This window comes from Oryza glaberrima, chromosome 2, assembly GCF_000147395.1.
Source record: "Oryza glaberrima chromosome 2, OglaRS2, whole genome shotgun sequence".
Lineage (NCBI taxonomy): Eukaryota > Viridiplantae > Streptophyta > Magnoliopsida > Poales > Poaceae > Oryza > Oryza glaberrima.
The window spans coordinates 31459636-31475786 of NC_068327.1; the positions used below are offsets into that span (position 1 = coordinate 31459636).

General features: G+C 50.2%; 4 protein-coding genes across 4 annotated transcripts; 1 reads left to right on the forward strand and 3 right to left on the reverse strand.

The window, feature by feature from the left end:
- Positions 1-2852: 2852 nt before the first annotated feature.
- Positions 2853-5499, reverse strand: LOC127761716 (uncharacterized). The gene has a single exon (XM_052286045.1). It carries the CDS (start codon positions 5340-5342, stop codon positions 3216-3218), a length of 2127 nt encoding a protein of 708 aa, XP_052142005.1. The 5' UTR covers positions 5343-5499; the 3' UTR covers positions 2853-3215.
- Positions 5500-5574: 75 nt separating this feature from the next.
- LOC127762659 (uncharacterized) lies at positions 5575-6370 on the reverse strand. The gene is made up of 2 exons (XM_052287131.1): positions 5924-6370; positions 5575-5811 (listed from the first exon to the last, which is right to left on the reverse strand). The coding sequence occupies exons 1-2, from the start codon at positions 6368-6370 to the stop codon at positions 5575-5577; spliced, it is 684 nt and encodes a 227-aa protein (XP_052143091.1).
- A 2067-nt stretch (positions 6371-8437) lies between these two features.
- LOC127761717 (uncharacterized) lies at positions 8438-9251 on the forward strand. The gene has a single exon (XM_052286046.1). It carries the CDS (start codon positions 8483-8485, stop codon positions 8900-8902), a length of 420 nt encoding a protein of 139 aa, XP_052142006.1. The 5' UTR covers positions 8438-8482; the 3' UTR covers positions 8903-9251.
- A 287-nt stretch (positions 9252-9538) lies between these two features.
- On the reverse strand, positions 9539-10656 carry LOC127762042 (uncharacterized). The gene is made up of 2 exons (XM_052286392.1): positions 10579-10656; positions 9539-9895 (listed from the first exon to the last, which is right to left on the reverse strand). The coding sequence occupies exons 1-2, from the start codon at positions 10654-10656 to the stop codon at positions 9539-9541; spliced, it is 435 nt and encodes a 144-aa protein (XP_052142352.1).
- Positions 10657-16151: the final 5495 nt, after the last annotated feature.

Here is a 16151-nt window from a genome sequence, read left to right on the forward strand (position 1 = left end):
CGATCCGGGTGTGGCAACCCCCGACTGCGCAGACGGTCAGCGGTCCAGCATCTGTTCATTGCGACCAACCACAAGAAGAAGCGGCATCGAGGCGGAGCGAGTGACTTCCAAATTGGGGTGGAAAGGAAGGCGACACGACCAAAAAACAAGGCCTTATAGGCCGATTTTGAGCTGTATTGGCCCGAACTCTCCCATTTCCAGATGATTGAATCAGGAGTAGTAGGATCAAGATCCACCATTTGGACAAGCGACCAAAGCTTTAGATATTCTAGAATAGGTTGGATCCCAAGTGCTCCTCGGATGTCTTTGATCCATTGGCGACCTGTTAGTGCCTCAGCCACTGTTCGATGCCGGCGCACGCGTGGTGGAATTTTATCATAGATGTTCGGAGCAAAGGACCGAATGCAACCCTCTTGCAACCAGCTATCTTCCCAGAAGAGGATAGTTTGTCCGTCTCTTAATTGACAGACGGTAGAGGCTGCAACGAAGTTCCTTTCCTTTTGCGACCCCGGAATGGCTAGCCCCTGCCAAGGTTTGCTTGAGGAGGTCCGTTGCAACCATGTCCACCTGGAACGAAGAGCTATACCCATAAGCTCCAGATTCGGTACACCCAAACCGCCGTAGTTTTTAGGGGCGCAAACTCTGGGCCAAGCGACCCTGCAACACCCTCCATTAGCTTGCGCTTTGCCTGCCCAAAGGAACCCGCGACGGATCTTGTCGATGCCCTTGATCACCCACTTGGGTGCATCAATCGCAACCAGCAGATAAATCGGGATAGCGCTGAGAACAGCGTTAACCATGGTAACACGACCAATTGAAGACATTTGGTTGGACTTCCAAGTGGGGAGGCGGCGAGCTACCTTATCAACGAGAGGCTGCAGATCCTCCTTCTTTAGACGGAAGATGGTAAGGGGCAAGCCTAGGTACTTGCAGGGGAAGGACGCCATGGGACAGGGAAGTTCTGGTTGTATCATGGCAAGAAGCTCTTCCGTGCACTGAATCGGCAAAGCCGAGCATTTTGCAAAATTCGTCCGGAGTCCAGATGTCTCACCGAAAATGTTCAGGATCTCAGAGGCGACCTTGATTTCCTCAATCACTGGTTGGATGAAAACGACCGCATCATCGGCGTAAAGAGAAATTCGGTGGGGTATTCCCAGCCCTTGCAACAGCCCTTCATTTTCTGCCTTTTGGAAAAGCAAGCTCAGAAAGTCCATCGCAAGGATGAAGATCATTGGGGAGATCGGGTCACCTTGACGAACTCCCCGGCGGTGCTGTATAACTTCCCCCTGACTGCCATTAATTAATACACGTGTTGTTGCAGTCCTATAGAGCATGGCGACCCACGCACGCCACCGATTTCCAAAACCTTTATGCTCCAAGGCTTCGAGGATGAATTGCCAGGAGATGGAGTCAAAAGCCTGAGCTATATCAAGCTTAAGAAGCAAGGTCGGCTGCTTTCTTTGGTGGAGCTTCTTGGCAGACTGTCGAACCAACATGAAATTATCGTGAATGCATCTCTTCTTGATGAATGCGCTTTGGTTCGGTGCGACCAGAGAGTCTAGCAGTGGAGCAAGGCGCCGTGAAAGAATTTTGGTGAATAGCTTGGTAAAGCTATGGAGGAGGCTGATGGGACGGAACTCCCGCAACTTGCGCGCGTCTTGTGTTTTGGGGAGAAGTGTGAGAAGGGCCCTGTTCACCTTGCCCAAACTGGAGCCATCCATGTGGTGGAGTTGTAGCAGGGCTTCCAACACATCATGCCGTATAATCTGCCAGCATGTGTGATAAAATTGCCCAGTGAATCCATCCGGGCCCGGCGCCTTGTCCCGTGGCATGTCCTTGATTGCAGCCCACACCTCCTCTTCAGTGAACGGAGCCTCAAGGTGGAGCAGCGAGTTACCCTTTTGTTCCAGGAAATCCATATCTAGAGAGAAAGATCTCTGGTGAGTTGAGCCTAGTAGGTCCGAGAAGTAATCATATGCCAATTCATCCTTCTCGTCCGGCGAGGTTGCGACCACATCATTGTGTTCCAGCTGTTGGATAAAGTTGCGGCGTCGCCGGGCGGCGGCTTGTTGATGAAAGAATCGCGTATTAGCGTCCCCTTCTTGCAGCCAGGTGATGCGCGACCGCTGCCGGGCCATCGTTCGTTCCAACGACGCAAGAGCGAGGTACTTTAGTTTGAGGTTTCTGTGGAGAAATCTTTCTTGAAAGGATAAGGTGCGAGATTCCTCTGCCTTGTCAAAGCGGCCCAGAAGCTCCCTTGCCATTTCCATTTGAAGCTTCACATTCCCTACTTTTTTGTCGCTCCAGCTGCGAAGCTTCTGGGCAGTTTTCTTGAGCTTGCGATCAAGGCGGGCAATGGGGTCTACTGTGGGGCAAGGCGCCGACCAAGCTTCACGCACCACCTCTTCAAAGCCATCTAGTTTACACCAGAAACTCTCAAACCGAAAACGACCTCCTCGAGAGTGCACATGATAGGTGGAGAGAAGAAGAGGGCAATGATCGGAAACCGTGGAGGGCAAGGCTTTAAGGAAACATTGGGGGAATTGTTCCTCCCAATCCGACGTGTAGAACACTCTGTCGAGTCGTTCAAGCGTCGGGTTGGTCCAACCATTAGACCAGGTGAACGAGCGACCATTGAGGTGTAGTTCGTGGAGAGCTAAGTCGTTGATTGCTCGGCGAAAGCGACCCATCATTCGTCTGTTTAGATTAGCATTGTTCTTGTCTTGATCTTGGTAGATCAAATTGAAATCGCCAGCCACGACCCACGGACCCGAATGAGTACTTCTAATGTCACGCAACTCCTGAAGGAAACGCAGCTTGTCACCCTCAGGTTGTGGACCATAGACGACCGTTATCCATTGTGAGCTCCCATCTATGAAGCGAAGCCGAGCAGTTAGGGAGAAATCTCCTAGCGAAAGACTATCACAAGAAGCGACCGATTGATCCCACGCTAGTAGGATACCCCCCTAGTATCAACAGCCGGCAAGTAAAAGAAGTCCGATAGATTAGTGCTTAGGAATTGTGCAGCCAATGTTACAGGGACATCATCAAGCTTAGTTTCTTGGAGACAAATGACCGAACAACGAGCATCAGCTACTACCGACCGAACGGCGTCCCGGTGTGTGCGGTCGTTCAAACCACGCACATTCCAGACGAGGAAGTTGAAGTTGTAGCTCGTCATGGGACCACCTTGTTGCGACCCCGCGACCCAGCGCTCAAGCCACTTCCACAGCTAGCGCCGCCACGACTTCAGCCTGTGGCAGACTGATGTCGAAGAGGTCCACTAACGCCTGGAGATGGTCTGTACTTAGCTCATTGTCGAAGATCTCAGTATATTGCTGCAAGGCGACCTGGTTCTGCTGCTGCGAAGGAGCATCTTCCTCCACACCAAGCCTCTTCGACAGCACGACCTGGCAATGCGACATTGTTGGTGCCCCATAGTTAGCTTGCGCAGCCTGTCTCGCGCTCCGGCGAGGAGTGAAGGGTACCGCAGTCGGCGGCGCCGGCGTCGGCGGTAGCGGAAGCAGCGCTGCCGATAGCTCTTTCTTGGCCCTTCTTGAGAAGGTGATCAAAGGCCGCGGGGAGCCCAGCCTCGGCGACCCTGGAAGGGAGAGCGCAGCGCCCGGCCTTGGCGATCCTGGGAAGAGCGCAGCATCAGGCGGCGTCTCGATCTCCTGTTCGTGAACACTGCCATGAAGGGCTGGGCCCCCATCAAGAGGCTGGAGGCCCAGAGGATTGACGACCGAGGCAGGGTCCACGACCAGAGGAGTCTGGGCCTCACTCTGGTAGGCTGTGTCAGCTAACTGGTTAACCGAGCATACGGGCTCTAGCTGTGGCGGACAGCTCTGGCCCAGGTGCCCGGGATCTTGTCCAGCAGCAAGCGCTGTAGTGGGCCTTGTTGGGCTGCTCTCCTCCAACACCAGGCCGGCCCGGTCCGTTGCTGGATCAGCAGTGCATCCTCCACACGAGTAGGGCCCCACCCTGTCTTCTGCCGCCTCCACTACCAAGTCACTGGCGATCGGCGTAGGCCCCACTTTTCTTGCTGCTTCCTCCAACATTGGATCGTGAGCGCCGTCTTGGACCACGCGCTCCAACTGCCAGCACAGTACGACGGAATCATCTCGAACAGGGCTCGGTGGCTGGCGCTGGGCCATAGAGCCGTTCGGAGATAGGTGTTGGAGCAGAGGCCCCATGGAGGAGGACGCCGAATCTTCTTCGATGACTGGGTCGACGGATGGGACAAGCTCACTGTCCCTCTGGCCCATCGCTTTGTCAGGGGATGGGGCAGCAGAGGAAGCAGTGGGTACGACCAGGACCAGCTCAGGAGAATTTTGTCTTCTACGCGGCTGCCATCTGCAAAGGCTGCGCACGGGGCTGAGCAACACTTTTGCTTTTGTGGAAGTTGTCGCCTTGCGCCGTCGCAACTTCGGCGCTCGGCGAGGACGTCGCCGCCGCCCCATGGCCGGCGGTCTCGCCGGTGCCGTCGACGAGCGCGAGAGGAGGCGCCCCTGCCTGCCCTCAAGACGCTCCAGGCCAGCAGAGACTCGAAGGCCTGCCGCCTGACGACCACCGTCTCGTCTGCGCTCCTGCGCCGACGGAGGCGACGGCGGCGGGGAGCCATCTCGGCAACCTCTCATGGTGCGGAAGAAGTGTCGACGAGGCGGCCCTCCATCGGAGTCCGAGTCCGGCCTTGGCAACCCCCCATGACCTGAATCATCGCTCGACGGCGCGAATGACAGGTACGGCTCCGGCGGAGTTGCGTTATCCTCCACGGCCGTGAGGTGGATGAACACCGTATAGTCGAGGTAGCGCTCGCCGGTGCCTTGCGGGGAGACGACCAGCCCCTCGTCCTCCACTATACGCAGGATCTTCTCCTTAGGGATGGCGGAGGGGTCGAAGGTCCAAGCATGAAGCTTGAACACTGCCATGTCGCCGGCGGTGACCGAGACGGGGTCGCACGACGAGATGCGGCAAGAGGTCCCCAGGATGGCGGCTGCCGTCGCCTCGCCCCAGGCATGCCCTGGGATCCCCTCAAGGTGGAGGCGGACGCGGAAGAGCATCGAGCTGGCCTCCGCATGGAGATGACGCGACCAAGGAGCGACCAGAATCCGAAAACCTCCCAACCGGATGGAACGCCGGTGAGCGACCCGCCGGCAATCCTCGAAGGACCGGAAGTGGAGGAGGAAGTTTTCCGGGTAGAAGGGGCGTACCGAGAAGCTGTCCGGCGCCAGATCCAGCTCCGTGCACAGCGCTTCATGTACCTGGGCGACCGGAGGAGGCGCGGCGGAGCCGACGACCGCCGCCACGAGAGCCCGCTGCAGCAGCGCCTCGCGCTCCCGCATGGCCGCGGAGAAGGGGATGACGCAGATTTCCCGGCTCACCCGTCGGTCTGGTTCACCCGGGATGACGCGGTCGTAGTCTTCAGGAGGATTCGGCCGCACCGGAGACAGGGAGGCGTCGCCAGGCAGGGACCGCGGCGACGACGGCGATGGCGACGCCGACGGGGAGGAGTAGGGGACGGGGGGGGGGGGGGGTCCGTGGAGGGGCTGCGAGGTGGCGTAGGGCCCCGGAACCCTACCGGCGTGGGCGGACTGGCCGGCGCCAGGATGCGCCTCCGCTGAGCTGGGGGAGAGGTGCTGACGACCGGCGAACGACGGCGTTGGGGCTGACGAAGGCCATCAGCGCAGCCGTGGCCACCCGCAGCCGGCGAGCGGCCGCCACAAGGATGAGGCCGCAGGCGACGCTCCCTGCATTCCTCCAGCCGGTGGCCCGCCTTGCCACAGCCGAAGCAGGACGGGGGCGCCCTGCAGTCTGCGCGGACATGGCCGCGCTCCAGACAGTTGAAGCAGACCCCATTGAGATCCCGCGGGACCGGACGGCGCGGTGGAGACGGAGACTTCTTGGGCTTCCTGCGGCGAACGACCTCCCAGCCGTCGTCGTCGGCGTTGGCGGCCCTCCGCGGGAGCGACCTAGGCGGTGGCGGATGCGCCTGTCGTGACGACTGGCCCTGCTCCAGGTTGCGAAACCGGGATGCAGGTGCGACCACAACAGAGAGGAGGCCCTTGCCCTTTCCTGGAGGCGCAATGCGGTTAGGCGGAGGAGGCACGGCCTCCGTCGGCCGGACGACCACCGACCTGAGGCCTCCGCCCTCGGCAGCCCGCTGAGGCGGCCTAGCCACAGCTGCGGCCGCCGCAGCAGGCCGCACTGCGGCCGCCCAGGCACGGGGCTGCGGTCGAGCAGGTGGTGAAGCGACCGGGGAAGGTTGCGAGTCGACGACAACCTCCGGCGAGCGGTTGACCGGCAGCGACCCCGAGTCCACGGATTCCTCGCTGGAGACGGAGGACGCCCGGCAGCCACGACCCGAAGACATGTCCGAGAGAACCCGCCTGTTATCTGTTTATATGAATCATTAGTTCATTACTGCTTGAAGCTTGATGCTACTTTTCTATTACCATGTGAATAGTCCAAAAATAATGATTGTTCATTTTCTGATACACATCATATGGTAACACCCTTTTCCTTATGGTAATATTATACTACCTTAGTAGCAATATAACTGGCTTTCTGTTCCACAATCACATAATGTACTACATTAACACCTAAAATCTCACATCAAGGAGCATGATGGCATGTACGATGTTTGCGCACACTGCACACTCACACACAATCTTAGATCCATATGGTCCCTTCGTCCAGTACCTATTCTTTTAGGAGTTAGCTCATGGAAACATTTCATAATTACCGGGAGGCTGGGAGTTGAGCCATCTGCATTGTATTATTTCACTCAATTTCAGAAAGCATAATATGATGACTATCTTAAGTCATGGCAATGCTTTCCATATCTTAAGTGAAAATATATTAATATCATTCGGAAGTTTTTGAACTGTTTATACCATTGTCTGCTGTTGTAAAATTTTAAATATGCTAGCCCCCCATGATATGAAGAACAGGTAAACTCATTGTTTTTCTTTTCCTTATAGATCATCATGCACACGAGCATACCCATGATCCTGGTGTTTCTTCTGTAAGCATTGTTTACAAAGGGGAGATGGATCTTGAAAAGGTTGATTCTAAATTTATCTGTCATGCTCTATTTAGTCATTATTGCTACATGAAATTTTACATCTAAATACTATCACCCATTTAATTGCCCCACACATGATGGGGTTGTGGATATTGAAATAAGTGGATAACAATTTTACATGCTCTCACATAAGCTGGCATGTGGTTGGGAAACCTACTGCTAGAATGTCTTTCAGGTTTATGTTAAACTTAGCCTGTAGTTTTACATAGTTCACTATTGATTCTTCCATCGTAGTCTCTTACTGGGACATTTACACAATGAACCAATTACTCTATATGTGTTCTTATGTAAGAAATGTCTATGTTCCTTGGGCAGGGATACTCTATATGTGTTCTTATGTAAGAAATGTCTGTGTTCCTTGGGCAGGGAGTGCACATCATTTTCCGGGGAAGAATATTGTGGGAACCAAATGAGCCATGCATCAACAAGATTGTATTCATAGTCAATAATCTCAAATGGGGAAGAACTGGAGAAACGGCTTCAAAGATTGCCTACTCTACTGAAGGAATAAGCGAGAAACGGGACTCCAACAGGTGGTGTATACTTCAATCCAACCAATCAACCACATGAAAGTGCAGCAGCCTAAAGCAACTAATATAAGGAGGAGGTGATCAGTCTAATGTTTTCATGTACACAGCCTGAAAGCAAGAAGAATGCATGAATGGGCTGGCTATCCGCTGAGGTCAAGGAGATGGTCCGTAGAGGCTCCGGAGCCGGGCCAACTTATCTACAATGACAGCTGCAATGAAGTCATGAGTGTAGGCGGCGTATGGCACCCGTCTGCAGTCGGTGAACCCCAAGCTGTACCAGTCCTCAGCCGGCCTCCGTCCCAGCCTTGCTGCCCCATGCCAAGACTTGAACACGGCCACTGCGACCCCCTTCAGACGGGCGTGGACTAGATCATCCATCGCACCAAAGGTGGTGGACAGCCGAGCCTCCAGATCTGCGCGGTCCGTGTACATTGGGATACCTGAGAGGATCAAGGACCTGTCCGGGAAGCTGCTGCTCCAGACGGTAGCAGGGTTCGCGAGAGCACACAGCGCGATGAGCTTGTGCACGATCCGTCTGGCCTCGACCACCCTGTTCACATGGTATCCTGGTCCTGGAGACATCAACTCGTCGGATAGCCAGTTCTTGGCTTGGCAGTAGGCCACGGGACCCGCCCAGTCCCTCGTGCTGAAGCTGAGCTGCTGCGGCGGCTGCTGCGGCGGCGGCGTCAGGAACCGGGAAACGTGCAGCCATGTCATCATCAGACAGTGAGGAGAAAGCCCCCATCTCATCTCATCATCATCATCATCACCCCATCTCATCCCAGGAGCGTGCAGCCATGTCTCGGGAGGCTCCTGCAGCAGAAGCTCGACATCCTCCGGACTCCCGAGCACGACCACCACGACACCCATGGCCCTGTGGATCACGACGGCCTCCACCTGGTGCCTCAGCTCCACCCGGTGCTCCAGCCAGTCGGCGATCTGGGCCGCGTCACACTGCCACCGCTCTGTGCCCAGCCCTCTCAGCAGAATCACCCGGCTCCTGTACTCTTCCTGCTGCGCCGCCGCCGCCTGCGTGATCACGTACGGCGGAAGCAGGAGACGGAGCAAGGACGACGTGCCACCCTCGTCCGGGAGCAGCAGCGAGGAGGAGTCCAGCATCCGGAGGCCCGTCCTGACGAGCAACCGCGGCGCCCTCCTGGCAACCAACTCCGTGGCGTCCGCGTCGTCGTACACGAGCACGCCGGCGTCCCCGCCCCTCCACGCCACCACGGCGCACGCGTACTCGGCCCCGGCGAGGTGGTCTCTCGCCGCGCGGCAAAGACCGTAGGCTCCTCCACCACCACCATCGGACGTGCCAGCGACGCGGACGACGAAGACGCACCTCAGGTGGAGATCCGCGTCCTCGTCGTCCAGCAGGTACCGAGGCGGCACGAGCGACCGGAGGAGCCCAGGCTCGGGCTCAGCAGTGGTCCTCCGCCTCTCCGCCTCATCGTCCAGTGCGTCCAAGATGTATCCGCGCGGGTCGCCGCGTCCGCTCGCCTGCACAAATCCACATTCACATTGTCACGGAGTACTAGCTAGTAGTAGTAGTAGTAGTAGTAGTAATTAGTTCACAAAATGCAACTAGCCTGGCAACATCATCTCGGCTAATTGAGTTGTTTACTGACTCATTTCTTGTGTAATAGAAAGCGCAGAATCATGCCTTGAATCCTATTAAAAAGAAAGATTCAAACAACGCAAAGCATTGTCCTATCGAGTTTTGGTGATTTTGCTCTTAGCGGACAGGATGCATTGGGTAACCGATTTCGTCCAAACCTTCAATAAAAGGCTAGAATTCTAGGAGAGAGCTCATCTGCTCATGTATCATTCTCCAAATACACGTGAACCAGAAGCACTGAGCAGAAAACATTATCGCACAGACAGCAGGAAACAAACTCGCATAGACAGAGCGGGATGCAGAGATTCAGAGAAAACAAACTCGCACAGACACAGCAGAAAACAAACACAAACTCACCGCCGGAATGCAGGCGACGTAGAAGCCCGGGCGAGGCGTCAGGTTCATCGCGCTCGCGCTGTCTGCGGCATCCGCGAACACCACCAGCCCGACGCGGTAGCCCGTCGAGCTGTCTCGAACTAAGACCGCGGCTTCCACAGCCAGGACGGAGAAGCTCTCTCGCAGGTCCCGGGGGCTTGTGCTGGGCGCCACGCCGTCCACGAGAACCGATCTCTCCAGGAAGTCTGGGTCATCAAGAACCCCGGGAGCAACACAGTAAAGATCAGAGATAAGGCGATTCATCTGCCTAAATGCTGTGTTGCTCGCCTGCACCAAACAAGGGACAGCATCCGATCCATGTCAAATCAAGCACAAGACTGAATGGAAGAAGAAGAAGAACACGACAGGTGTAGGGGAGGACGGGAAGCCATGAATTCGGGGCAAAATCAAGAATCCAGCGGCAAGAGAAGCAAAATGGCGCCGAATTCAGAGAAGACTCGGCGTTCACGCGAAAGAAACGAGAAAATGCGAATCATCAAGAAATCTGAGACCATGAATTCAAGAAACGGGAAAAGAAAAATCAGGAAGCGGAGGCGAGGGGACAGAATCGAACAGCAAAAGAAGCGACGAATTCAAGAAACGGGAAAATAAAAATCAAGAAGCGGAGGCGAGGAGACCGAATCGAGCAGCAACAGAATGGACCATGATTCCCTTCTAGAAACGGGAAATGAAAAATCAAGAAGTGGAGGCAAGGAAACAGAATCGAGCAGCAACAGAAGGGACCATGATTCCCTTCAAGAAACGGGTAAAGAAAAAAAAATCAAGAAGCGGAGGAGAGGCGACAGAATCGAGCAGCAAGATCAACTGCAAGACAAGTAGCAAATGGTGGTTGCCGAATTCAGAGAAGACGCCGCCGATCACGCGAAACAAGAAAGGGGAACGAACAGAACAAATCAGAGACCACGAAATCGTCGAAGAACACGAGCAAACAGCAAACAACCCTTCCTTACCTCTCTTGCCAGCCATAGCCTGGCGAGGCTGGGGTGGCGAACCGGGATGATACCAGCGGGAGGAAGAGGAGCGGCCATTTCCGCCGATCGGTGCGGGTCAGAGGAGAGGATGATCGGGGGATGGAGGGAGCTCTGCTCTGCTCGTTTGGTTTCTTGGAGGGAGAAAACGCAGGCAGGTGCAGGGAGAAGACCGCGCTCAATGCTGGTTTGGGAGGAGACGTGATTTTGTTTCAGCTCACCTCCGCGAAGGCGGTGGATGGAATTGGAATTGGGCTTTGGAAGATTTGGCCCATTTTTGTGTGGCCCGTTATTCTAAGGGGACGATCAGTTATTAGGCCGAAAGAACGAGGAATTTTAAGCAGAATAAGTTCACCAGCCGTCTCTCAACTTTACATCGAGGTTGTTTCACATCCCTTAGAGCAAGTATAATTGTGAGGTATTGTAGGACCGAGATGTCGACTAGAGGGGGGTGAATAGGCGATTTAAAAACTAAATGACACCTAATCAAAACTAACCTAAGTTGCTAGACTCGGTGAGGGTTAAGTCTAACTAAGCAACTAAGTTATGTTTTGCAAACCTAGGGTGATAGTGGCTCAATTAATTCTCTAGAAAAGTAAATCACACTCCTATGTCAATGTTTTGCAATCCTAGGGTGATATGATATCAAGAATGTCTCTAGGAATGTAAATTTCACAAATGTAAATGCGACAATCAAATGAGACAAGGAGACAAGAGATTTTTCACCGAGGTTCGGAAACTCGCCGGTTTCCTACTCCCCGTTGAGGCGAGCCCAACTCCACCGCTCAACCACGAAGCCACCGCACGCCCCCTTCGTCAAGGGGTGGGCAAGGCGGGAGCCGGCCCACGGAGAGGACTACCCAAACCTCGATCACTCGGGGTAGTTCTTCCTTCACTCCGAAGGTGGTGAACTCCAAACCACTCACAACCGGCGCCGGGCCTCCTCCACAATCTTCTCGGAGAGGTCACCGGGCAACTTCTCCACAAGCCGTCTAGGAGGCGGCAACCTCCAAGAGTAACAAGTAATGACCTGGCATGGAAATGATCAATCAAGTGCCGCACTAGCTCTACAAATGGAAGTAATGCACTTGACTCTTGGCTAGAACAATCTCAATCACTACAATGGATGAACACTAAGCTCAAAGGTGTGTGAGAGAGGTGCAAGGGGTGTATGCAATTGAATTGGGTGCCAAGAGAGCCCCCTTACTGCTGGAGGAGAGTATTTATACTCCCACCAACCAAAACTAGCCGTTGGGGGCGAAATCCCCCAACTCTGTGTACTGCCGGTCTGACCGGAGGTATGTGGCCGGTCAGACCGTGCTACTCTGCAACGGCTAGAAAACTAGCCGTTGTAGCCCTGTCAGAGGGCCCCATCGGCCTGGCCGGTCAGAGCGACATGGGGTGGCCGGTCAGACCGGCCTCGGCTCGGTCAGACAGCCCTCAGCTCGGTCTGACCGAATACGGCTCCGTCGGCTCTGTATCGGCCACCCCGAGCACCACCATACCGGCCTCCAGGGGGCCGGTCTGATTGCACAAGTGCCGTCGGTCAGACCGACCTTGTGCGCCGGTCAGACCGCCCGCTTGGGGCCGGTCAGACCGCCACAAGGTGGCCGGTCTGACCGCCCCTGGTCAGGGCGAAAACCAGTGAATGCAAGGTGTTGTGTGTGTTGTGTGAAATGTGAGCACAAGTCTAAATGCATAATGACCTAATGAGGCAATTAAAATCATCTCTTTGCTAGGTCATTACTCCTCTTAATAGTACGACGAAATTAAAAATAAACTAGCAAATTTGATCGCCCTACACCTCGATCAATTCAAAACTAAAGCACTTGTTTTACCGTTTTCTTTCCCTTTGCTTTGCGCCGTCAATTTTAATCCATCGATAATCATCCATGCGCACATCTGACGTGGATCTAACTTAAAATATATAGCTCAAAGACAACGGTTAGTCCACAATTAGTGCTTGTCATTAATTACCAAAATTAACAACGGGGGCCTAGATACTTCAGCTATAAACCTTCTATAAGCTTATGTGGAGGAGAGATATAACAAAAAATTAAGGGTGTTGGCTCTCATGCAAGAGCTAGCTTAACACAAGCTCCAAGGTAAATACAATTAATGTATAAGTGAGAGATAGAGAGAGGAGAAGAAAATTATAGCCAACCTTATAGCTAATCTATTATATGTGTTGGCTTTAAGATTGGCTAATAGTAAGAAGTGAGCTCTATTATTATCCTTGCTCTTATCTCCAATAAAAAATCTTCACCTCTAAACTATAAAAAACCGTGGAATTTGGGTCCCTTAGCAGTATGGATATCCGGTTTCGCTGAGGTGGCATCCTAGTCAGGAAAAAAAAAAGACCCACATGTAAGTGAGAAGGAAAAGAAAATGTGAGGTCTGCATAAGAAAGTTACTTAAAAAAAATCACATTACTCCATCTATCTATTATATTATTAAGACAGCTCGAAAAGAAGCCACCACGTTCGCTGTGGAAGCTAGAAATTCCCACATTAATCGAAGAAAAAGAAAAGAAGAGTCCAAGTAGAAATACAAACTAAAAAATAACTAAAATTCGGAATTAAAAATAAGCAATACTGAAATAGGAGTCCATATAAGAACCCAATACGAGATTAATTAAAACCTTTGGCAATTCTAGATTTTAACTGTTTATAGTAGGAAAAGATAAGTCTATAGATCTGTACTGTGTACGTTACATACTAGGAGTCTTTGTCCTTTTCTATTTCTTTGGCGGTGTACACAGTACACATATAATCTAATTCAATTACAAACCTATACGGAGAAGAGTTGTGCTGCCAAATAAACAAAGCTTGCACTGCTGCACCTATATATTCTCTAGATTTCAAGCAGCAACGATTGGGCTAGAACGGCAGAACCCAATGATAGCGGGAGCCGACCATAGTAAAAAGACATGATATTTACATAGACATTACAACAAATAGATCAATACTTGCAACCGGCAATGCATCAAACACCAAAAGTTTCTTTGATGTTTATGAAAGTACAAATGATATCGACATATTGTAATTAGTGTATATTTTTCACAGGAGATGAGTTAGTGCAAGCCGCTATAAACTGACCGTCAGATTAAACGTTTAGATTATAGTGGATTCACAATTTAACGTTCATAATTTAACGGTTGAGATATAACACCTATATATAAATATAGGAATTAGAGTTGTAGTGCTAATACAGGAGTACAAAGCGCGCTGCTCGATGGAATAATCGAGATCCAATTCCAAAACTGTTATCTAAACCTATTTGATTCCAGTGGAAAAAAAAGCAAAACAGGAACTAGGTAGGCAGAAAGTCGTGTATATACGTGTGTATATGTAAGTATTATTTTTTCAGTATAATCACTTCAAAACTATTTAGAACATACTTTGATATATTTGTTGCCAGTAAAAATGAAGCGACTGCCTCTTTATCTATTCGATCCTTTTTAATCACCAAATATACAACCAGCAATTCAGATGATTTATAAGTAACTAAATTTGAAATAATAATAATAATAATAAAGACTATGAAAAGAAAAACCATCTACAACACAACATGTGATTAATTAAAATTTAAAAAAATTATGAAATTAGAAAAATAAAAACAAAAGTTTAAGAAAGAATACGATTTATGAATAACAAAAGTTCAAAATAAAAAAAAGAAATATTAAAAGAACAACCCGTAACACAACAATGGTAAATAACAATAAAGAGGGAGGGATAACGGGTGAGCCGTAAATAAATAAATAGGGTGTAGCGGTTGATGGGACATTTTAAAACAATAAAAATATAAATGACGATTAGATTCAATTTTAAAAATCTCAATGACGATTAAGAGAAACAACAGCGGGCAAGCCGTCAAGGAGCACAGTCATGACGTTTGACTGGACTTCTAAAAAGAAAAAAAAACAACGATAATCATAATATCATATTTGACTTTTTAAATTCCAATGACAACTAAGAGGAGACATCGGGTGGATTGTAGAACAGTACAATGACGACATTTGATGTAACTTCTAAAAATATAAATATGTCAATCGACAAGACAATGAACTAAAAAACTATAAGATCTAAATATGAAAGTTTCAAAGAGGATGAATAAAAGTTGTGACAGGTCGGGCAATCAAATAAATGAGTGGTAAAAAAGTAAGGGGTGACGACTTATTGACTTTTAAAAACTAACCCGATGATAATAAGATTCAATCTTTTAAGATCGGCTAGATGGCTATTTAACAAATTTAAATAAAACCATGCTTAAAAATATATAATTCTGGATGGGTGCTAGCCGCGCAACAAATAAAGGGGTGACAAAGGAGTAAGGCTAGCAACAGGTGTGACTTTTAAAAATTATAAAATTATAAACCCGGGGATGATAATGTTCGATCTTTGAAAGTCCTAAAACAACGAAATAGATATTTAATAAATTTTAAGTAGAATCATGTGAAAAATTAGATAATTTTGTGGGTGCTAGCCACGCAATTGCGCGGACCACCCAGCTAGTTTGTTTTAAAAAAGCTAATTTTTAATTAATCATACGCTAATGAGTTGCTCCGTTTTTTATGCGCGAGGATGAGTTCCCAACACCAAACAACTCGAACTCTACGTTAGTGACCATCATATTGATTTGTGGAAGTGCTAGAAGAACAGGGGTCATGACTAAATACACTGCTCAAAATACTACACAGGCACAATAGTTTGAAAATCAACCATCCTAACCAGGAAAATTGGAGTATTTAACAACAAGAAGTTTCAGAAAAGATTAGCAAACTGTTAGCAGAATATAACTGATGGCCACCAGCATAACATTACTGCTAATATATTATGCACATATGCTTCCTTCAAAAATATTATGCACAACACAAAAGTAGTTGCAGACTTGCAGTAAATGCAAAGTTCACTAGCTCAATTGAAGCATATTTCTCCCCGGGAAAACAACCAAACTGCAAGGGCCATCTAACAAACACAGGGAGGATACACCATCATCGAATTCAAATGTACATATCTCGTGGCAGAATAAGCCCACTTAAGAGCCTCATTGGTCAGCCTAATAAACCAAAGCAAAAGCTAAAATTTAAAATTTCGAACTTGATTTTAGAGTTAATTTTAAGATATTTTTAATGTAACTTTGATTTTAAGTTGCTACGAACAAATACATAAAAACTTTACCTATAAATTAATTTGTATTCCCTAGTAAACTGTTTTGGTTTATTAGAAAATATGGGTAACCGATGAGGCTCTAAGTTTCCGAAATTTCACCCGAAATTTCCGTTGACCCTTAACAATTACAAGAAGACAGACATGTAATACTGCCACACAGATCTTCGTAAGATCGTAAGAGACATAACTTTGCAGCGGAAATAATACGGGGTGATTTGAATCCTTGCGGCGGATCAGCACATGGATTCCGCCCCAAACTTCATCGTGTCCGCCCAGAACTTGGCCTCCTGCGCGCGGGTAAAACCCCACTAATCACCTGGATCCAGCGTGTTAGGGTTTCGAGGGCACGGAACAAATCGCGCCAAGAGAGAGAAGAAGAACAAG